Genomic DNA, 24,468 nt, shown 5'->3' with positions numbered 1-24,468 from the left:
TATGCAGAGTGTTTCAAAGCTTGGGGCATGGATAAGGTATGGCCATCAATTGTGCAGCATTGTAAACCAGAAATGTTTAAGAGGCTGAAGTAAAAAGTGAGTTGAGAGACTGAAGGAGATTTCAGATAAGGGAAGGGAAAAGGCCATTAAAAGGTGAAAAAAACAGGGTGAGAATTTGACACTGAAGACAGATTAATTGGAAACCAGTATAAGGTGAGCACTAAGGTGAAGGGCATACTGTTCAAGGCAGCAGAATTGTATAACCTCAAGTTTACATAAGGTAGAATGTAACACTAGTCAGGGCTGCATTGGAATAGTCCATGACAAGAGTGAGGTTTCACAAGCAAATGAGCTGAGACAAAGATGAAGTTGGCCAATGTTTCAGAGGCAGAAACAGTCATTAGTAATAATGGTGTGACTACAAGATAAGAAGCTCATCCCTGGACCAAATGTGGCTTCAAGAATGCAAACAGACAGATTTAGTCTCTGTGTGTTATCAGAGAAAGGAACTGAATCAGTAGCTTTGGAACAGAGCTTGGTGCTGGATGCAAAAAAATATGGTTTCAGTTTTCTCAGTCTTTAGTTATTTCTGTTCATCCAGAACTGAATTTCAGTTAAGCAGTTTAATAATTTGGTAAGGGTGTCAAAAGTCAAGAGAAGTGCTGGTGATGACAGAGCTAGGTATTGTCAGTAGATATGTGGAAATGGAATAGTGTGCTTTCAGGTAATGGTAATAAGGAGCAGCATGTAGATGAAAAGTAGCAAAGAGCCAAGGATAGATTTTTGGGCGGTACAAGAGGAAATAGTGCATGAGCAAAAAGAGAAGCCGCAGTACTTTTCCCTTTATTTTGATCATCTCTTGCAAGTTATGATCAGTGCAATATAAAAAAGCTTTAATACCTGTCTTTCTCAGCAATGCTAAGAAAAATGAGAGCACATTGCAAGTGATTGCATGACGATGATTATGTACGATGAGAATAGAACCAGGTAACCAGCCAGTTACAGAGTTTTTCTGAACTTTGTTTATAATTCCAAACTCTTCCCTATCCATGCATTGGGAGATTAGTACTAACTGATAGGAAACCTAATTTAGCATTTTCAAATCAAGGAAGACATAAAACATGAAAACCTTTACAAGTATTTCATTAATATCTTTGCGGAAAAAAAACTGTCACTTTATAAGTCATGTGACCTTAATCCTTCGCCATCATGTTTTACTCTTAACTGACTTCTGAAGTGCCCGAGTTAATTGTACTAGTTACAAGACCCAACACTACCATCGGTGGGCAATCACAGACATATATTAAAAACAAGTGAAAAAAGCTTATTCAAAGAAGTTGGTTTTAAGGGCCATCTTAGAAAAGAGAGGGCAGGAAAGTTTCGAGAGGGGAGTTTCAGAGTTTACATCCAGGACAGTAGAAGGTATGGCTGCCAATGGCATAGCAAAAGCTGCATAACATAATCAGAAAATCAGAAAGAGAGTGAATTTAGCAGGACCAGATGAAATAATAGGAATGGGGGGAATCAAGCACCTGGAGAAATTTCAACAGAGTTAAAAACTTTAAGTGTGAGGTATTGTTACTCCAGGAGCCAATGTACTGAACACAAATTTGTAAAAGGAAGAAACAATACAAGTGATGATCCTTTTCATAGATAAGCTAAAATTTCCATGGTGGTTGCGGCAGTGGGTGTAGAGGTCAAATAAGAAGTCACTTATTATGCATAGAATATTCAAGTCTGGAGGTTAACAAAAGCCTGAACAAAGATTTCAGCAACAGATGGGATCAGGCAAGGGAGATTACAAACAATGTTACAAACATTGTAAAGGGCAATCCTGGTGAAGAGAATACAAGGTCAATAGCTCAGTTCAGGGTCAAGTGAAACACAGTGGTGAGGACATAGCCTGTTCCATATCAATGACCAGAAAGAGGTATGGAATTGGTCCTAGGTAAGGCAGTTTGTGCTGGGGAACTAAGGTGTTTACTTGTCTCTTCCCAATCTTCAACTGGAGGAAATGTCTGCACATTTAATACTGAATGAAAAGCAACATGAAAAGTAGTGACAGTAAATGGCTTACAGAAGTGGTAACATTGTATAGCATCAGCTAAATTGGAACTGAGTTTTAACCTAATAGAAAAGATGAGTTAGGTGAGGAAGCAGGTTGTAAGACCTCAAAAATCTGTTTCCTGACCTAAACCTACCCATCTTGGACTTTAACTGAGGCCAGAAAATGGGTATGCCCAATCCAATCCAAGAGGGAGGGCTAGATTTTAAATACATTGCTTTGCATCTCACATCTAGGTTTTCAACTTCAACTGTGTTTTTTAATTTCAAAAATACACGTTCTTCATAAAAAAACTGTGTATATACATTGTTTAAAAAAAAGTTCTATTCTGTACAATTGCATATCAAGTAATTAAACAAAACATTAGACTTTGCCTCGAGCACTGCTGTCTCACAGCGTCAGGGTCCCAGGTTCAATTCCAGCCTCAGGCGACTGTCTGTGTGGAGTTTGCACATTCTCCCCGTGTCTGTGTGGGTTTCTTCCAGGTGCTCCAGTTTCCTCCCACAGTCCAAAGATGAGCAAGTCAGGTGAATTGGCCATGCTAAATTGCCTGTAGTGTTAGGGGCATTAGTCAGAAGGAAATGGGACTGCGTGGGTTACTCTTCGGAGGATCGGTGTGGACTTGTTGGGCTGAAGGGCCTGTTTGAACACAGGAATCTAATTTCCAGAATATTATAAAATTTCCAAAAACCAAAGACCTCTCTTACACATACAGTAATATTTACATAGATTAAATATAACTGAACAGCCCTCCATTTACCTTCAGCAGGAAGACTTCAAACAGTACTCTTTCCCCACTTTCCACTGGCAGTAGATGCCCCAAGCTTTAGTGCATCCCTCAGCACATAGACCTGGACCTTGGAATATGCCATTCTGCAACACTCAGTCAGGGTCAACTCCTTGTTCTGGAAGACCAACAAGTTTCAGGCAGACCAAAGAGCGTTTTTCACCTGGTTGACAGTCCTCCAGGCACAGGTGATATTTGACTCTGTTTATCTTGACTTCCAGAACCATTGGACTAGGTGCTGTACAAAAGGCTGCTACACAATATATAGGTATACGGTGTTGCGAGTAATATATTGGCATGGACAGAAGATTGGTTAACTAACAGAAAGCAAGGAATGGTGAATAAATGGATATTTTTCCGGTTGGTGATTAGTGGCTACTGATTAGTGTTGGGACCACAATTTACATAGATGATTTAGTTAAGGACCAGGTGTAGTGTGTCGAAGTTCGTAGATGACATTAAGAGGAGAGGTCGAGCAAAGTGTGCAGTGGACACTGAAAGTTTGCAGAGGTATATAAATAGCAAGGTCTGGCAGATGGAGTACAATGTTGACAAATGTGATGTCACCCATTGTGGTAAGAATAACAGCAAAATGGACTATTATTTAGATAGAGAAAATTGCAGCATGCTGCTGTGCAGAGGGACCTGGGTGCTGCAGGTAATTAAGGCAAATGGAATACTGTCCTTCATTGCTAGAGGGATGGAGTTGAAGAATAATGAAGTTATGCTCCGTCTGTATAAGGTGCTGGCGTGGCCACACCTGGAATACTGTGTACAGTTGTCTCCTTACTTGAGACAGATTGCACTAGCACTGGAGGGGGTGCACAGGAGATTCAATCAGTTGATTCCAAAGTTGAGAGGGTTGGCCTATGAGTAGATTGGGACTATAGTCACCGGAACTGAGAAGCAATCTTTTGGAAACATTTAAACTTATGAAGAACAAAGAAAAGATAGAAGCAAGGAAGTTGTTTCCACTGGCAAGTGAAACTAAGACTCGGGGGCATAGTCTCAAAATAAGGGGAAGCAGATTTCGGACTGAGTTGAGGAAGAACTTCTTTAATAAAAAGTTATGAATCTGTAGAATTCCCTACCATTGAAGCAGTTGAGGTTACATGGCTGAATGGTTTTAAGGCAAAGATAGATAGACTTTTGAACAGTAAAGGAATTAAGAGTTATGCTGAGCGGGCAGATAAATGGAGCTGAGTCCATGAAAAGATCAGCCATGATGTTAATGAATGGCAAATCAGGTCAAATTCTTATGTTCTTATAACAGATGAAACAGTACAGTTTATCTCACTCAAGTACTCAGCATTTTTCTTGTAATACTCAATGAAGAATTTTCTCTTTTCATTAATTATTACCATTGTCAGGAGCCTAATTCCATCTCAAATTTACTTAAAGGAGAATTTGACCTCTATGCTTCTTTCAGATCTGAAAAACCATCATCAGCAATTACCAAATGATGCGTGTTTAAAAAATTGTACACTACCTCGTTTACACTGAAAAGTGGGATGAGCTGGTTGTGGGTATTATGCTAATACATAAATAAGTACAAGAAAAGATATCATTTCATGGGGGCAGGTAAGAAAAGGTTCACTAGGTTGATCCCTGGTACAGAGGGATTAGCATCTGATCAAAGTTAAAGAGGTTGAGGCTATATTCAGTGGAGTTAAGAAGAATGCGATATGATCTCCTTGAAACATATCGACTTGACAGAGTAAATGCTGAGAGGATGTTTCTCCTTAAGAGTCAGACCAGAGGGCGTAGTTGCAGAATAAAGGGGCATCCAATTTAAGAGTGACATGAGGAGGAATTTCTTCTCACAGAGGGTTATGAGTCTTTAGAACTCCTCGCCACAGAGACTGGTGGAGGTAGAGTCCTTATGTACATTTAAAAGGCTGAGATAGATTCTTGATCAATAGAGGATTCGAGGGTTACAGGCAAAGGACAAGAAAGTGGAGGTGAAGAATGTTGGATCCTATTGAATGGCAGAGCAAGCTTGAGGGGCCGATTGGTTTCCTCCTCTTCCAACTTCTTACGGTCTTTTTATGGTAATATATAAAATTGTAATTATTTATACTCTTATCACAAAAATTGCTGAACGTTAAACACAAATTACATTTAATGCAACTGGAGTTTTTGTGATATATAATGCTAGTTTTAAGAAACAGCACTAGAAGCAGGCTCCAAACAAAGAACTTGATTTGCTACTATCTGTGCTAATTTACAAGTTCTTCAGGACTTCCAAATATGACTCTAGATCTTTTGAACGTAAGGACATGAAGAAGTATGTTCTGAAATATTTTAAGCGTTTCTTTAAATTTACTGCTGTCTGACTGCTGTCATCCAATACTAGAAAAATAGCTTTATAATATTTCAAAAAGTCACTTTCAGTCATTTAAAATCACACTTCTCGAGACGGTGGAATTACATTATTTTCTGTGATAAATCCATTTTTATTTGCATTTAATCAAATTTCCAACTACAACTTAAATGCATCAAGGAATATATTTGAATATTTTTTTAAATTACCTATTTAATCACTGATAGTGCTGATTCATGCCTGATTTTGTACTCAGTATTACACAAGGGGAAAAAAAAAATTTCAAAACAGGTGTTGCTTTCAGTGCAACTTGAGCTAGAACTGCCTATGTGTTCAAAATGTAAAGATGACCCCAATTTGTTCTAAAATAAAAGAACACTCTCTCGCTATCTTTTCTGGTACTCTCGAGGTTAAATATCAATCCACCATTCAGGAAGCTACAAAAGATTTCCAGTGATGAACCAATTGCATCAAGTCAAGATGATGCTCTGGTACCAGGAACAAGATCCAGGCCCTGATTTGTTATTTGATTACCATTTTGAGATGCATCACACTGTTGGCCACAATAAGTTATGAAATAACAGATATTAAAATAATGATTTCAAATGTATAACATGGATTAAGTGGATCAAACTAGCAATCCACAATTTATCAGACTCATTCCCCCCCTCACAACAATGAGAGGTTCAAAAATCGAGGCAACATATCTGAATTAAGGAGCGGTACACAGTTAAGATACATGTCCCCACACTTCCGCCAAATATTGTTTTACTATTTATTACATTTCCAATTGATCTTAGATATTTGCCAACCTATAACAAAGTAGAAGAAACGTGTGAGTTGATCGTAGAATCCAAGTAAAAGGTAATTCAACATAGAGATATAAAATAAATTCTAAAAGCAAGTGACAAAGCATTCAAGTAGTTGATGGGTATTTGATGGCTGACACGATAGACATGCAATTGTATGGAAGGAAGAAGTTCAAAACAATTCATATTTGCTGTGAAATACTGACAGTTTTCAAGATATTGCATCTGTAAGGAACATCTGATGCTGCTTATTCTAGAAATTTGCTTGTTAATTCTTTAAGAAAACCATAAATAGCTTCACTGAAAATTCATAAGTAATAAATCAATTGCCAAAGTATGTACGGGAAGCTTGAATCTAGCTCCTTCTTCCTTCACCAAAAACCCAGATCTAGCCTCTTCTTCCCTCTCCATTGGTTTGCTTTGTTTACAACTTTTATTGCTTATTCAACAAAGATGTTATTAAACTGTATAATGGAATAGGGAGCCAAAGGGATCATAGATACCTTGAGAGAGAGTATTGAGTCTCTAATTAATTAAAGTATTTATGAGGTGTTTTGTTTTCTTTGTTGTCAGCACTACATTATCAATATAAACTGCAGTATTGCGACTTGTTGGACCATATGATTAGCTATAAAAATCTTTTAAAAGATCAGAGTAGTTATTTTGTTTTCACATTTACAGTATACCTAGTGCCAGCATTTGGAAGTAAGATAAAGTTAGCAGCACACTGTGTCAAAGTACCAGCTAAATGACAGCAAAGCTGTAATTTTCTTGTAACCTGTGGAAGAAAAAACACTTCGTCACAAAATGGTGTACATAACTGGAAGCAAGTTGTCAATCATGAATTCTGAAATGATTTACTTTCAGTTATCATCTTATATTCAGTAATTAGAACATGTCATAAGAAATAGAAAGCAGCTAATGAACACCACTTTTGCTGCAAAGTAATCAATATATAGAAACAATGCTAAACTGTGATCATGTGCAGACAATCTTTCAGAAATCTACTTCCAAAAAATAAATACAGCCTTTTTCCCCCAGGGTTAACAATTTGCTTTGGTGCAAAAGTCATGGCACCAGAACATGTTAAGCTGTACCAAAGTCACCAACCAGGTTAAAACAGTCGCACCAATCTGAAGGAATGCACAGCAATGTAGGAAAAAGGTCAATGACCTTCTCTGGTCTACCAGCATAGGTGCCACCACCTCTCTGAAACCACACATTCAATCTCTGGAATAAAATTCATCTCCAATCAAGGGTCAAGCTGTACCGCTCTCATTAATGCCTGCAACATCTTCTCCACTAGCCATCACCCACCCCAACTTCCAACACCACGAACCCTGAATGTCCTCTGTGCTAACTAATCACTCACTCTGGACACCTTCCCACTTACACCATAACTAACAGGAATGCCACCCATGTATACATGCCTCTCTCCCAGTCCCAGGAGGAAAACAGGCCCACGAGGGCAGAGAAACTGAAGTCAGATGATTGGCTGCCTGATATTCAGCTCCTCACCTCTTATACAGGGAGAATCATGACTCTGATTGCTCTAAGTGAATGACTGACCATTTCCAAACCTCTGGACTAGTATTAGAGCAGTGTGACTCTTCCTGTGACTCCTTACTGAAGGCATTCCTCTTTGGTTTGACTGAGGCCTGCAGACAAGCATGACAATTTTTTTTTCCATTATGTCTGCAATAAACACCAAGGCAAGACAGGAATAACATGACCCTGATATCTTTGGATGATGGTGCAAAGCACACAAAAAGCAAGAAAATCCACGGCAGGGATGCTTTGAGCATGCAGGTAGGCTTACAGTGAGAGAGTCCTACAACATCTGGACTGATCGTGCCACAAATATGAACAAAGCCAGTGTTGTGCAGAGCCCTATAAGATTCGACTCTTGATCATGAGATAGATGCATGGATTGATTTTCAATGCTACACACATTAAACCAAGCAATGAGGCGCAGTTGCCAAATGAAAATGAACTAAAGAGGTACAGAGTTACCAAGGTCAATCCACCATTTGGTGCAACTTCCTAATGAAAACACAAGACAAAAGTTTTACAAATGGTCACAGTGCCCTGAGTTTAAGTGGGCGTAGGTGGTTAGGAATAAAATAGATATGGTGCAGTAGCTCAGTGAAATTTATTAAGAGTACTGGAAATACTTCTGTGATACCCTAAAATTAAACACTGCTGCAGCAAATATCGATTAAACATGAAGAATGTTTACATAGGTAAGGTACCAATGCAGCACGTACTCACAACATGAAACCAACCCTTCAGAACAGAAATGAAAAAATGGGAAGGTGTAAAACATAACTGGGTCAAACTGGAAATTGAATAATTACAACGGAAAGAGCAATTTAGAGTCATAGAGATGTACAGCATGGAAACAGATCCTTCGGTTCAACCCGACCATGCCAACCAGATATCCCAACCCAATCGAGTCCCACGTGATAGCACCCAGCCCATATTCCTCCAAACCCTTCCTATTCATATACCCATCCAAATGCCTTTTAAATGTTGCAATTGTACCAGCCTCCACCACTTCCTCTGGCAGCTCATTCCACACACGTACCACCCTCTGCGTGAAAAAGTTGCCCCTTAGGTCCCTTTTATGTCTTTCCCCTCTAACCTTAAAACTTTGCCCTCGAGTTCCGGACTCCCCCACAACAGGGAAAAGACTTTGTCTATTTATCCTATCCATGCTCATAATAATTTTGTCAACCTCTATAAGGCCACCCCTCAGGCTCCGACGCTCCAGGGAAAACAGCCCCAGCCTGTTGAGCCTATCCCCATAGTTCAAATCATCCAATCCTGGCAACATTCTTGTAAATCTTTTCTGAACCCTGTCAAGTTTGACAACATCTTTCTGATAGGAAGGAGACCAGAATCACATGCAATATTCCAACAGTGGCCGAACCAATGTGCAACAGCTGCAACATGGCCTCCCAACTCCTGTATTCAATACTCTGACCCATAAAAGAAAGCATACCAAATGCCTTCTTCACTGTCCTATCCACTTACGATTCCACTTTCAGTCAGCTATGAACTTGCACTCCAAGGTCACTTTGTTCAGCAGCACTCTCTAGGACCTTAGCATTAGTATAAGAGGTAAAAACATTGATTGCAGATGCTGGAAACCAGATTCTGGATTAGTGATGCTGGAAGAGCACAGCAGTTCAGGCAGCATCCAAGGAGCAGCAAAATCGACGTTTCGGGCAAAAGCCCTTCGTCAGGAATAAAGGCAGTAAGCCTGAAGCGTGGAGAGATAAGCTGGAGGAGGGTGGGGGTGGGGAGAAAGTAGCATAGAGTACAATGGGTGAGTGGGGGAGGGGATTAAGGTTATAGGTCAGGGAGGAGAGGGTGGAGTGGATAGGTGGAAAAGGAGATAGGCAGGTAGGACAAGTCTGGACAAGTCATGAGGACAGTGCTGAGCTGTAAGTTTGGAACGAGGGTGAAATGGGAGAAGGGGAAATGAGGAAACTGTTGAAGTCCACATTTATGCCCTGGGGTTGAAGTGTTCTGAGGCAGAAGATGAGGCGTTCTTCCTCCAGGCATCTGGTGGTGAGGGAGCGGTGGTGAAGGAGGCCCAGGACCTCCATGTCCTCGGCAGAGTGGGAGGGGGAGTTGAAATGTTGGGCCACGGGGCGGTGTGGTTGATTGGTGCGGGTGTCCCGGAGATGTTCCCTAAAGTGCTCTGCTAGGAGGCGCCCAGTCTCCCCAATGTAGAGGAGCCTGCATCGGGAGCAACAGATACAATAAATGATATTAGTGGATGTGCAAGTAAAACTTTGGTGTATGTGGAAGGCTCCTTTAAGGCCTTGGATAGAGGTGAGGGAGGAGGTGTGGGCGCAGGTTTTACAGTTCCTGCAGTGGCAGGGGAAAGTGCCAGGATGGGAGGGTGGGTTGTAGGGGCGCGTGGACCTGACCAGGTAGTCATGGAGGAACGGTCTTTGCGGAAGGCGGAAAGGGGTGGGGAAGGAAATATATCCCTGGTGGTGGGGTCTTTTTGGAGGTGCCGGAAATGTCGGCGGATGATTTGGTTTATGCGAAGGTTGGTAGGGTGGAAGGTGAGCACCAGGGGCGTTCTGTCCTTGTTACGGTTGGAGGGGTGGGTCTGAGGGCGGAGGTGCGGGATGTGGACGAGATGCGTTGGAGGGCATCTTTAACCACGTGGGAAGGGAAATTGCGGTCTCTAAAGAAGGAGGCCATCTAGTGTGTTCTTTGGTGGAACTGGTCCTCCTGGGAGCAGATACGGTGGAGCAGAGGAATCACCATAAAGTGTATAAGTCTTGCTAAGATGTGCTTTCCCAAAATGCAGCACCTCGCATTTATCTGAATTAAATTCAATCTGCCACTTCTCAGCCCATTGGCCCATCTGGTCCAGATCCTGTTGTAATCTGAGGTAACCCTCTTTGCTGTCCACTACACTGCAGCTTTGGTGTCATCTGCAAACTTACTAACTATACCTCTTATGCTCGCATCCAAATCAGTTATATAAATGATAAAAAGTAGTGGACCCAGCACCGATCCTTGTGGCACTCCACTGGTCACAGGCCTTCAGTCTGAAAAACAACCCTCCACCACCACCGTCTGTCTTCTACCTTTGAGGCAGTTCTGTATCCAAATGGCTCGTTCTCCCAGTTTTCCATGAGATTTAACCTTGCTAACCAGTCTCCCATGGAGAACCTTGTCGAACGCCTTACTGAAGTCCATATAGATCACATCTACCACTCTGACCTCATCAATCCTCTTTGTTACTTCTTCAAAAAACTCAATCAAATTTGAGAGACATGATTTCCCACGCACAAAGCCATGTTGACTATCCCTAATCAGTCCTTACCTTTCCAAATACATGTACATCCTGTCCCTCAGGATTCCCTCCAACAACTTGCCCACTACCGACGTCAGGCTCACTGGTCTATAGTTCCCTGGCTTGTCCTTACTACCCTTCTTAAAGAGTGGCACCACGTTAGCCAACCTCCAGTCTTCCGGCACCTCACCTGTGACTATCAATGATACAAATATCTCAGCAAGAGGCCCAGCATCACTTCCCTAGCTTCCCACAGGGTTCTAGGGTACACCTGATCATGTTCTGGAGATTTATCCACCTTTATGGTCTTATGATCTTTATGCATTTCAAGACATCCAGCAATTCTTCCTCTGTAATATGGACATTTTGCAAGGTGTCACCATCTATTTCATTACTTTCTATATCTTGCATATCCTTTTCCACAGTAAATACTGATGCAAAATACTTGTTTAGTATTCCCCCATTTTGTGCGGCTCCACACAAGGACCACCTTGCTGATCGTTGAGGGGCCCTATGCTCTCCCCAGTTACCCTTTTCCACTTAATGTATTTGTAAAAACCCTTTAGATTCTCCTTAATTCTATTTGCCAAAGCTAATGTCCCCTTTTTGCCCTCCTGATTTCCCTCTTAAGTATACTCCCACTGCCTTTTTACTTTTCTAAGGATTCACGCGATCTATTCTGTCTATACCTTACATATGCTTCCTTCTTTTTCTTAACCAAACCCTCAATTTCTTCAGTCATCCAGCATTCCCTATACCTACCAGCCTTTCCTTTCACCCTGACAGGAATATAAATTCTATGGATTCTCGTTATCTCATTTCTGAAGGCTTCCCATTTTCCAGCCATCCTTTACCTGCGAACATCTGTCCCCAATCAGCTTTTGAAAGTTCTTGCCTAATACCGTAAAAATTGGCCTATCACCAATTTAGAACTAAAACTTTTAGACCTGGTCTATCCTTTTCCATCACTATTTCAAATCTAATGAAATTATGTCGCTGGCCCCAAAGTGCTCCCCCACTGACACCTCAGTCACCTGCCCTGCCTTATTTCCCAAGAGTAGATCAAGTTTTGCACCTTCTCGAATAGGTACATCAACATACTTAATCAAAACATTTTCTTGTACACACTTAACAAAGTCCTCTCCATCTAAATCCTTAACACTATGGCAGTCCCAGGCGATGTCTGGAAAGTTAAAATCCCCTACCGTAACCACCCTATTATTCTTACAGATAGCTGAGATCTCCTTACAAGTTTGTTTCTCAATTTCCCTCTGACTATTGGAGGGTTCTATAATACAGTCCCAATAAGGTGATCATCCCTTACTTATTTCTCAGTTCTACCCAAATAACTTCCCTGGATGTATTTCTAGGAATATCCTCCCTCAGCACAGCTGTAATGCTACCCCTTGTCAAAAATGCCGCTCCCCCTCCTCTCTTGCCTCCCTTTCTATCCTTCCTGTAGCATTTACATCCTGGAACATTAAGCTGCCAGTCCTACCCATCCCTGAGCCATGTCTCTGTAATTGCTACAAAAACCCAGTCCCATGTTCCTAACCATGCCCTGAGTTCATCTGCCTTCCCTGTTCGGCCTCTTGCATTGAAATAAATGCAGTTTAATTTATTAGTCCTACCTTGTCCCTGACTGTTTGACTCGCTTCTGTTCTCAACTTTACCAGTCTCAGATTGATCTCTTTCTTCACTGTCTCCCTGGGTTACCCCCACCTCCCCCCAAAACTTACTAGTTTAAATCCTCCCAAGCAGCTCGAACAAATCTCCCTGCCAGTATATTAGTCCCCTTCTAATTAATGTGTAAACCGCCCTTCTTGTACAGGTCACTTCGACCCCAAAAGTGATTCCAATTATCCAAAAATGTGAATCCTTCTCCCACACACCAGCTCCTCAGCCATGCATTCATCTGCTCTATCCGCCTATTCCTGCCCTCACTAGCTCGTAGCACCAGGAGTATTCCAGATATTACTAATCTCGAGGACCTCCTTTTTAAATTCCTGCCTAACTCTCTATAATCTCCCTTCAGAATCTCAACCTTTTCCCTTCCTATGTTATTGGTTCCAATGTGGACAATGACCTCTTGCTGGCCCCTCTCCCTCTTGAGAGCTTTCTGCACCCTCACTGAGACATCCTTGAGCCTGGCACCAGGAAAGCAACACACTATTCAGATTTTTCGCTGCTGGCCACAGAAACGTCTGTCTGTACCTCAGACTAGAGAGTCCCCTAACACAATTGATCTCTTGGAACCCGACATACCCCTCATTGCATTCGAGCCAGTCTCAATACCAGAAACATTGGCTGTTCATGCTACGTTCCTCTGAGAATCTATCACCCCCTACATTTTCCAAAACAGCATACTTGTTTAAAATGGGTATAGCCACAGAAGACTCCTGCACTAGCTGCCTACCTCTCTTACCTTTCTAGGAGTTACCCCATCTTTGTGACTGTATCTGAGACTTTACCCCCTTCCTATAACTGCCATCCATCACATACTGTTGCTGTTGCAAATTCCTCATTGCTTCTAACTGTCTCTTCAACCGATCCATTTGATCTGATAAGATTCACAATCAACAGCATTTATTGCAGATATAATCTGCAGTAACCCTTAAACTCTCTTTAAACTCCCACATCTGACAAGAAGCGCATATCACTCTACTAAAGGCTATTTTTGCTCCTTTATAATCTACAGACCCAGAAAATAACACCATCTTATTCCTTTACAAAACACTGCTCCAGGTTAAATTAATAGTTATGGCTTATATTTTAAGTTTCATCAAGAGACTCATCTCAAAAAACATATAATCAAGAAAGAACCCACTCTACTCACTGCTGCAGACTTTCTGGAGGTCACACTTAAAGACAATACACTTATCTGCGTCTGTGCTGTGAACTTCACCCAAACAGTTCCTCCAAGACCAGTTGTGAATTTTACTGTTTGTTGATTTTCCCAGTCACACTCAGATGTCCAGGATTCAGTTAACATTGTCGACAAGCTCTGTGTCATTCACAGGATGAGGGTATCGCTGGTTATTGCCCATTGCTAATTGCCCGGAGAGCAGTTACCAGTAAACCACATCTAGGCCAGACCAGGTAAAGATGGCAGATTCCTTCCCAAAGGACATTAATGAGCCTCATGGGTTTTTTTCCCAACAATTGACAATGGATTCATGGGCATCATTGGACTCTTAAACCCAGGTTTTTTTAAAAAATTCACATTATTCATTTGCCATGACAGGATTCGAACCCAGGTCTCTAAATTAACAGTCCAGCAATAATAACATCATGCCATCGCCTCCCCATGTGGATTTTACCACCCTCACGCTGTAGGCGAAGAAACTCCTGACAAGCATTTTCAGATTTTCTGAAATGTTTTATTTTACCGGTTAAGCAAATGATGTACTTCTAAAACTGATGGCTTTTAAAAGGAACTGTTCATGCGAAATTGGCTTCGCTGGGTAGGTCAATTTATATTGCCCATGCATAATTGCCATGAAGAGGGTGGTAGTGAACTGTCGTCTTGAGCTAATGCAATTCTTGAAATAGGGGCATACTGTTATGGACCAGGCCAGACACCATCAAAACATTTCAAGAAAGTAGTCTGGAGCCTAACATCTAGTTGTTTTAAACAGGTGTAAGGTGGATATTCCAGGAGTGATGCAGCTGGCCCAATCACTCAGTTGTAAACAAAACAGAATTTATTTACAGATTACTGAATGAAACACGAACAAAAGAGAACCGAATTTAGAATAACTTAACCTATCTGAAAATTGAATCGACTCTATCGCAACTTAATGATTCTGTTCCAAATACTTGCAACATGCCCTTGACAAAAAGTTAAATTCAAACACAGGTTCTTACAGAAGAGATGTCAGACAGAAAACCTCTGTTGAATCCAGGAAACTTTTCCAACTAGCAGCTTTCTTTGACCAGCAGCTTCAAACAGACTGCTGGATAAAACCAAACCAGAAAACAAACCCTGAACTGGGAGAACTGGCCACTCTCCTTTCATTATACAAGTGTTTAAAAAAAAACTTTAAAGCCTCTTCAGGTAGATATTTCAGACATATCAGAACCTCTGCCTTTACGACCCCTCTTGAAAAAAAGGGCGAAATAACCTTTTTAAAAGGGAAGCATAGTCACAATATTCACAACACTGTCAGGCAGGGAGTTACAGGAGGAACAGTGATGTAATTCCAAGTCAGGATAGTGTTGGGGTGCAGGAAAACATGCAGATGGTGATGCTCCAAGTCACTGTTACCCATGTCCTTTGAAGTTATAGAGGTGGCACATTTGGAAGGTGCTGTCAAAAGAGCTTTGGCAAGTTACTGCATCGTATCTTGCAGATGTTACGCCGCTGCCAATCTATGTCAGAGAGTTTGATCAAATGTTGCCCTCATGTCAACAGCAATCACTCTCAACTGACCTTTGGAGTTCAGCTCTTTGTCCATGTTTGGACCAAGGCTGTAATGTGGTAAGAGCTGAATGGCCTTGGCAGAACCCAAACTCAACTAAATGGAGGAAAGTTGGAACAACAGTGTTAAAAAAAATTAGCGCAAATGCTGGAACCTACCAATTATTTTCAGTCTTGAAGTTCCAGAAAAGGCCAAAACAAACTATTATGTAATTGAACATTACAAAAAGGAAAAAAAGTAGAAATTATGGGTAACAAATGAAAAAAAAGGATTGATTTGAATGCTTGTGAAATTCTGATCCTCTGTTGCAACATATTTGCTTTTCCATCACTGAATATTTGGTGTATCACTCTGGCTGGAATATGTTTAGCTTCCTATTTCTCCAAAATTCAATAATTTTCCTCAAGTCACAGTTCTTTAACAAAAATAATTTAATAGATAACTCTGAAATCAGGGCTACGGTACAACAGTAAAACACACTGAATGTGACATGTCACAGTACAAATATTCAGTACATAACCCAAATAGCAACCCTTTCTCAAAAACATATGACTGCTTTGAAGCAGCCTACTGAAAGGTTCTGCACAATTATAGTTATTTTTAACATGGTATCTTAATCACAATACAAAGTGGAAAAGCGCTTATCAAAATCAAAGTGCTTTCTGTCTCTTACTTCAATAGATTTGTATCAACCTGTCAAAGAATTATATAAGTACAGGAATTATTATAATAAGAACAATATGAACAAAGCTTTTGGAGCTTGTTCTGTTAGCTGGATTATGGCCGATCTGGCTTGATCTATATGCCTTTAATACTTTTAGCCAATTTTATTTGGTCGAGCATTCACTGGTGTTTTGGAAATATGTTGGCCAGGAAAACATTTCAGATTTTCATTTAAGTAGCAATTAATTATTTCACTCATGAATGAGCTGACTCTAATTTTAAGATACCTCCAGAAGAAATGGTTTCCTTTATACATTTTTATTAATTTAAACATATCAAATAAAACACCACCCCAACTTCTGAAACCCATCGAACACAAGCTGATAGGTCTCTAAAATGCAAACACCCTTTCTTCAGAACATAACCCTTTAAGCCTTCGTGTCACTCAAATAAATAAATTCAACTCTAATCTCCTTCAAGGTCAGCATATCCCTTCTGAAATACAGTGCCCAAACTGAACATGGTACTCCAGATCATGGTACTAATATCACAATTCTGATAGCATTGTACAGTGCCTTAAATTCACAGATCATCTTAACTTTTTCCTCACTAAACAATTCACCTTTATTAGTTTATAGTTCACTTGACCTCTCTAATAGAGAAACTTTAACATTCTTCATTTCTTCTTTTGTCAAGACTATTGGGACCAAATCAGACAATAGTAAGCTGCTGTCAGGTTACTATGGAAATTGGCCAGTTATTTAAACAATAATGGAATAATGGACCAAGCTCTATAAACAATTTGCAGGAAAATTAAATCATTTTGCTTCTAAAATTAACTTCTACCTTAATTTCATATGGATGAAGGGTAGTTTGATAAGTTTTATACTTAACATTTTGATTAGTCATCTGCCCAAAACATGATAACAGCTTTCGTAATTACAATAAATGTTTCCACGTGGACAGTGCAAACCAGATGCACCTCTGAAAGCTTTTTATCTAAGCCAAGCAGTTTAAATGGAAAATGGTACAGCGCAAACATCACTTTAAATTTTCAGGATTTATTATTTTTATAAATGGTGCAAGTCAGACAGCACTAAATTAGAGGCTATCTTAATCCACATAAAATGATGCAATGAGCAAAGCAGCCAGGCTCGACTCCTTCTACGTTATTGAACCAATGATGAATAAATGGAAGTGTGTGATTTTCAATTTTTTTTTTTACATATTTCAGTCTTCTTGTTCAACCCTCTCATCTGCTAATTTATCAATCCCAATCGCAACCACCCCTCCAACCAACCTGCACCTTTCCAAATACATATTCTGTCTCTTAATTGTAAGTCTGAGGTTATGGGCAACTGGATGGTCATTAGTGGATATGTATGAAAGATAGAAGTAAAGTAAAAATGTTTCCTTTTCCAACAAGTCTGAAAATGTTTGCAGTTGTGGTCTCTAGTAGTAAATTTCAACAATCTTTCTACAAAATTCTACTCACAGTTTAATTAGGGAGTGATATATACTTTTCACATCATCACTGTAAATGCTTTGGATTATTGCTTGCAAGGACATAGACACATGCAGGTGAATAATGAGGAGATTTGGGTATCAAAAACTAGAAACATGTTGGTAACTTGGTCTCAAAGCCACATTTTATAATTCAGTACATTTTCTTTGTAAGAGCAAGTAAATGATAAACAGTATTCAACTCATGGGTCTACTTTTGTTTTAACTGAAGATAGAGTTAGTAATCACTACATAAGTAGATAGGCTTTCTGATTGCTATGTGTCTTAGCAGTTAACCGGGCTTTTTTTTTGGAGTTAGCATTTTTATGATGAAATCTACATTACAACACTTCATATTATAACGTTCATTTCTCAGTACTATTTTCAATATCTACCTGGTCTCACTTGCTTCTCCTTTCTCACGAACCTTCAGCCATTTCTTCAACAGGAAGCGTTTGCGGCGTGGAGAAGCACTTGGCGTGGAACAGTTAGACCAAGGAGTATCCTCGTCACTTGATGGAGTAATCTCAATAGAAGGAAGCTGTAGGTACTCTTTGGTTATTGGGCCACAGTAAATGTTGCTCACCATTTGTTCTTTCTCACTCTGAACATTCTTCCAACGTTTCATTTTGAAACGCTTTCTGCGAAGTGTTGGAGTTGAGGATCTTGACCAGACCACAGTGCCATTTCCTGAAGATGAGATCTGTACAGCAGGAAGCTGTAGCATATCAGTCATCGCTATAGTTTGCAAAATTTCTTTACTGTACTGTAAAACGCAGTTCTAAGAGTCTTTTACAAGAAAAGTAAATGCTCACAAATCATGCACCACAAATGCTGCTGTCACTGTGAAACCACTTACATTGTAAAATCAGATGCAGTATGGTTAGTTTACTTATTTTTGTTGCTCCTTTAAATAATGTGATGTTTTGTGCAATCCAACACTTAGCATATATTGAATGAAATATTTTGCAAATTGTAGTCTTTTCATTACATCGCTGTTCATTACATTGAAGTACTGTAGCTGGAACTTCTTCAGTGTACTTTAGCCCTCCAGTGCTGGTAACTGTCAGTAGCAAGCTAGGAACAGTCTGAATGTCTACTGACACATTTTGATACAATAGATACGATAAACAAAAATTAAAAGCAATCAAAATCCACAGAGGGATATGAGCAGCAGCAGTGTGATGAAGAGACCGATGCTCATCAGGGAAGCTGTAATATTAGATAATGCTGAAGATAAAACATGCATAAGCAATTGTAGCATGTAATTCTAGTCTCTGCCACATGGGACCAGCTTACATTATTCAGTGGTTGTTAACGAACAAGACTGCAAGTTGTCAAACCTTCATCAGATGCATGGACAAACTCTTAATCCCACATCTACATGGTATGCCATTCTTCTTCCGCATCATGGTGTCAATTATTTTTCATGTTAACAAAGTATACTTTTCGATGTAAGCAGAATGAGAGAGTGAAGATTAGTGACTCAATAACCAGGATGCACACACAAGTTCAACCAGCAGTGCTCCCCTAAAAAGAATAAAGATTTGTTTTATCTATTGTAAATATTCACATGAATGATAAACAACTAATTATGCATTGTTTAGTGAGCATATCATAGATTATACATTGTTACATTCACACTATATCTGTGCAGTTCAAGGAGACAGTACACTCCGCTGACATACCAATGTTGTGATTCAAACCTGCCAACAAAAAGTAACGTTAAGGGTGGGGGTGGGGTGGAATAGTACAATGGTTTATAAAGTATTCACTTAAAAAGTTCTTCTTGTATGAGACGATTTTAAGATGAAAAATATGGAAGTAAGTTTTAATTTTTTTTCAAACCGTACATCCACTTACACAACTTACTCAAGACCACGCAAGATATCTCCAGAAGAATATTTTGTCTTGCCGAGAAAACCAATCTGGTAATCTTGTTATAATCTTGTAAGATGCAAGATCTTTCTAACTGAAATAACTTTTAAAACAGCAAAATACAATAAATCAAACAGGAGATTAGAATAAACCATGCTATGCTGAAAGCCAAAATCTATATACTATTAACTACTGTCAACTATATGCTCAGGATCTACTACAAACCCCAAAGGAAGACCCTTACAGTTGATGTGAATACATATCCAATGGAACTATAGGCCAGAAACAGGTCAAAAAACGAATGGATCAAGACAACTTTGTAAACTATTGTCAGAGTGCACTCCTGTGAAGCACTTCAGGGCATTTTTATCAGCTAAATGCATGATCTAAGAGTACACTGTTGACACATTTGTCCTTTAAAACATTTGGCCATACTTTTGATTAGTCTATCGTTTTTAAAATAGGAGTACCGAGGGTGCTGTCATCATAAATATCAAATTATTCTATTTAGTATGTAAATCAACAACCTTTGTGAAATGGAATTAAAATAAAAACAGTGTAGTTGACTGAACCAACATAACTGAAAAAAAATGTATTTATGGATGTGAAAATTTGTGTTTTCAAAACAAGTTAGTGACAGTTTGTTCAATGCTTTCATACAAGTGGCCATTACCTTAATCCGAATTGAAGTTAAAATAAAGTTATCATTCAAAATGTATTTGTTCCAACCTGTAATTTCCAAAAATCTTTTGGCAAGCAATGCAATAACTATAGCCGCTGAAATTTCTCAGTGTCAAGCAAAACTTAATAACTTGAAAAAGAAACACGTCACAGATAACATGTAGGCTAACTTCAACTAAAATCCAGATCAATTAGCGATTTTTAAATACCGAATTTTCAGTTAGCAAAGGTATTCCTTTTCCTCAATCTCTGTTAAGCCAGGAAAGGCAAGGAGGCAGAGTGAACGAAAAATTAGAGGACATCTAACCTCACTCACTTCCAGATGCCAAGGAGACAAATGAATTTGCAGAGGTATAGCCTTACAGGAAAGATATTTTAAAATAGGTGGAGAAAGAATAAACTAAAATTATGAACTAAGGTAACAGTAAAATTGTGAGTACAAATAGTACTGAATATATAAATAGTGACTGAAGGATGTTTAATAGATATTATTTCCTTAACTTTCGTCAATTTGACCTGCTGAGCTCTGAGCAACATGTAAACATTCTGCAGCAAGGACACCAATGTTCTAAAAGCTTGCTGCCAGGAATTGGAGATGCAACAGGATCAACTTGCCTTCCCAATTTTCACTCCATGTCAGGATATACCATAGCCATCTCTTGGGACAGCCCTATGTCATTTCCATGTTGACAATTGGAGCAGGCCAGGGTGCAATAAAATCAATGCTGAGGAGAGGGGTCTGCTCAATATCCCTGGATCATCTTTTTGGGCTGTGGTGAATTCTCAGGCTTTTCAGCTTTCACTGGCCACCAAAGCCCATAAAGTAAACCTGAACAAAAGCCTCAATATATTATGGGACACCAGCCATCAATGGGATCATATCTCTGCACCAAAGTGAGTCGTGCCAAGACCTGTCACACTGTCAAGATAGCACAAAGCTTCTGTCTTTGTTTCATGTTGTACAGTTGACATGGAATGTAAAATAAATTTATAAAGAAAAATACGACCAAGCTTTGTACTGTGTACTCCTTCAAACTAATCTTGTCGGACTGTCCTTCAGGTTGATGTAGCAATTGTTATCTTGAGCCAGACGCAGATGCAATTGAAATAGCTGCCATTGCAATAACCTGCACTTAACTAAGGTCAAAAATATATTCATATTACGTAAACAATAAATGGTTAAAAACTAAAGCTGCTGAACAATGGCGGTACCATTGCTAGCACTGCTGCCTCACAGCACCAGGGTCCCAGGTTCAACTCCAGCCTCGGGCAACTGTCTGTTTGGAGTTTGCACATTCTCCCCACGTGGGTTTCCTCTGGGTGCTCCGGTTTCCTCCCACAGTCACAAAGATGCGCAGGTCAGGTGAATTGGCCATGCTAAATTGCCCATAGTGTTAGGTGCATTAGACAGGGGGAAATGGGTCTGGGTGGGGTTACTCTTCGGAGGGTCAGTGTGGACTGGTTGGGCCGAAGGGCCTGTTTCCACACTGTAGAGAATTTAATCTAATCTAATTCCTTCAAAATCAGATTTTTCTGAGCAATCAATAAAGGGATGTTGTAGTTGTGGTATGTTTGCTGAGCTGGGAAGTTGATTTGAAGATTTTTCAACCCGTCTGGGTGACATCTTCAGTACTTTGGATCCTCCTGTGAAGCACTGCTGTACTGTCTCTTTTTGAATTTACTTGGTTCTATTCCGGCTGTTTCCCCTTGCCAGTTCCGGTTGTTTATTGTCGTGGCCGGTATATTGGGTCTAGGTCTAGTGCTTGTTGATGGACTCCATGGATAAGTGCCATGCTTCCAGACATTCTCTGGCTGTGCTCTGCATGGCTTGTCCTATGATCATCCACGGACTCCATCAACAAGCATATAGACCTAGACCCAATATACTGGCCACTACAAGGAACAACCAGAACCCGGCAACAGGAAGCAGCAGGAAAGGGACCAAATAAATTCCAAAAGACACAGTACAGCAGCACTTCACAGGAGGCTCCAAAGCACTGAAGATGTCACCTGGACAAGAGGACGAAACATCTGTAAATCAACTTCCCAACTTGGTGAACATATCCGCACCTATGACAACCGGCACCCGAGCTACAAATCTATATACATATCTCGAATATTAAAGAATCTTAGTGTATTGTTTAAGGTCTCCATCCTCTTTCAGGTCCATTCCTCAACAAAATCTTTTTTCTACCTTCACAGTATAGATCTTCCCGTCACCACTTTTTTAATGCTTCAACTAAACTTTTCCTATATCCTGTTTGCATACCTATCATTTCCATCATACATTAATGATAATTCATACAGTGTTTTGACCTGCCTTCCTACCCTGCTCAATCGCCATCAACTGTCTGCCATCACAAGTACTTCACTTCTAAATCAGTCCATGGCCTCAATACCTTCTGGTCAGTCAATAATGACTCTTTTTCCAAGAATTCCCCTTCACAAGCTGCTATTCTTTTATCCACCTTGCCTCTAAATCCTGCAATTTCCTGTCCTAGTTTCTCTGCTATTTTGAAGACTGGGGAGTTTACCCAAGTGTCCTATCTCATAATTAATCCTCAAACAACATCATATCTGGTTGTTTCCAGATTGATCGCCCTGGGATTTGTTTTGTGCAAAGGTGCTGTTGTATTTTCTACCTTATAACTGTGACTATACTTGGGGAAAAAAAACTTCATTGTAAGCATATCCAATGTTCAATGGTGCTAAACAAGCAGTTTTTCACTTACTCTCCTCCCCTTCTCAGGATCCTCAAATTCTTTGATCCTTGTATCCCTTGATAAATATTCCTTTAATGTTGAGCTCCATTTACGTTGTTTTGTCTCTTTCTCTTCTTACATGTAAACAATGAGCTTGTGAAAAGGATCACACAATCAAAATAATCCAACAGGCTGCAAATATACACATCATGACTTAAGATATAGAATAGGTTAAAACCTTTGCTTCCAGCAAAAACTCACATGAATCTAATACTGAATTCAAATTCAAATGAATTCAAAGCACCTGAATTACTGAATAGGAAAAAGGTTGAGTGAGTACTGCTGTCCTCACCTCCATCCAACATTGCTACATTACACACTTATTCAAGATGATGTACGATAATAATTGTTTTACTTCAGGAGTGGGAAAACTTACAGAAAAAAAAATCTGGAACAAAATTAATAACATCTTGGAAAAACATAGATTTATTAAGGATAGCAGACACTGACTTGTAAAAGACAAAATAGGTTTGGTTAATTTGATTGCATCTTTTGATAAAGGTAATGTCGATGATGTTGTGTACATGGATTTCCAGAAGGCATTTGATAAAACACCACTTAACAGTCTTTTCGGCAAAGCGATAGTGGCAAAACAGATATAGGATTTGCTGAATGACATAAAAGATAAGCAGTTTCCCAGGGGTTGGTACTAGGATTAAAGCCTTTTATGATCCATATTAAGGACATAGACTTGGGCATATACAGCACAATTTTAAAATCTGCTGATGACACAAAACTTAAGAGCATTGTGAACTGTAAAGAGGATAGTGACAAACTTCAAGAGGACATGCACAGTGTCGTAGAATTGGCAGACACATGGCAGATGAAGGTTAATGCACAGAATTGTGAAATTTGAAAGAAGAGGTGCCTGGACAAAGTAGATGGAGGAAGATGCGCCTTTTGATGGAATGGTGCAGAACCAGGACACCAATTTGAAAGAAATGCCAACACAAACAAAGAACAAAAAGAAAATATTCTTACACAGCAAGTGATTAGGTTTTGAAAGGCACTTCCTGACAGTGTGATGAAGGTAGATACAATGGACTTTCAAAGGGATTGGGTTAAGCACCCAAGTTGGAATAAAAGCATTTACAGGGCTTCAGGGGACAAATGGGTTGGACTAGTTAGCCAGCACAAACACAATGGACCAAATGGTTTCCTTATCTGTTGCAACCAATGTATAATTGGGTGAGAGAAAGTAGCAGCAGTCATCCAAACTATAAACTGCAAAATCTTCAAAGACACCACTAAACAATCAGCAAAGATTAATGGTTTGCAATGATAAAAATAAATAAGCACATGATCCATCATAAACATTACAAGATGCTAACTCACATATATTCATTTGCAGAGATTTGCAATAGTAGTTATTCTCACGAGCATCATTCAAGCTCTGTATCCCCTTAGTCTTGCTCCTTATCTGTGCACACCAAAGTCTGCTCCATTTCTGGAAAATGCTGAAAGCAAACACACAGTTGCTATGCAAATTCCACTTTGCATAACAAATAAAAGTTCTGAAAAGGAGTCCCACAAATTTGTAGGCCTACGTTCAGAAGCACTATAGCAATTTATCATCATGCTCTCAACTGTTTTGCCCTGAATGATTGTTGTCTGCTGGTTGCTGAATCTTGCAGCTGAAGGTGTTTGCTTCCAATGTGCTCCCTTGGTGACAATTCTACTGCGGGAGCATATATCAAAGCAAACAACAAGCCTCAACCACTTCTCCACCTGATCCTATTCTCCCATCTGCT

At 39.8% G+C, this 24,468-nt stretch overlaps 1 protein-coding gene and 1 long non-coding RNA gene across 15 annotated transcripts in view; one reads left to right on the top strand and one right to left on the bottom strand.

The window, feature by feature from the left end:
• gramd1ba (GRAM domain containing 1Ba) overlaps positions 1-24,468 on the bottom strand; it is a 647,360-nt gene that overhangs the window by 388,775 nt on the left and 234,117 nt on the right. For 11 of the 14 annotated variants that reach the window (XM_087976415.1, XM_087976419.1, XM_087976416.1 and 8 more), the window contains exon 2: positions 17,792-18,926. The exons of the other annotated variants lie outside the window; for them this stretch is intronic. In XM_087976415.1, the coding sequence (XP_087832541.1) occupies positions 17,792-18,132 (341 nt within the window). In that variant the 5' untranslated portion in view covers positions 18,133-18,926. The remainder of the gene's footprint in view (positions 1-17,791; positions 18,927-24,468) is intronic. 14 annotated transcript variants of the gene reach the window in all.
• Positions 1-24,468, top strand: part of LOC148142270 (uncharacterized) — a 364,445-nt gene that overhangs the window by 316,478 nt on the left and 23,499 nt on the right. The window lies entirely within an intron of this gene.

This window comes from Chiloscyllium plagiosum, unplaced genomic scaffold, assembly GCF_037043375.1.
Source record: "Chiloscyllium plagiosum isolate Xiang-an unplaced genomic scaffold, Cpla_swu_hap1 HiC_scaffold_29, whole genome shotgun sequence".
In the NCBI taxonomy this organism is placed as follows: Eukaryota; Metazoa; Chordata; class Chondrichthyes; order Orectolobiformes; family Hemiscylliidae; genus Chiloscyllium; species Chiloscyllium plagiosum.
Note: the sequence above shows the minus strand (reverse complement) of the source record. Positions and strands in the feature narration are given on the sequence as shown.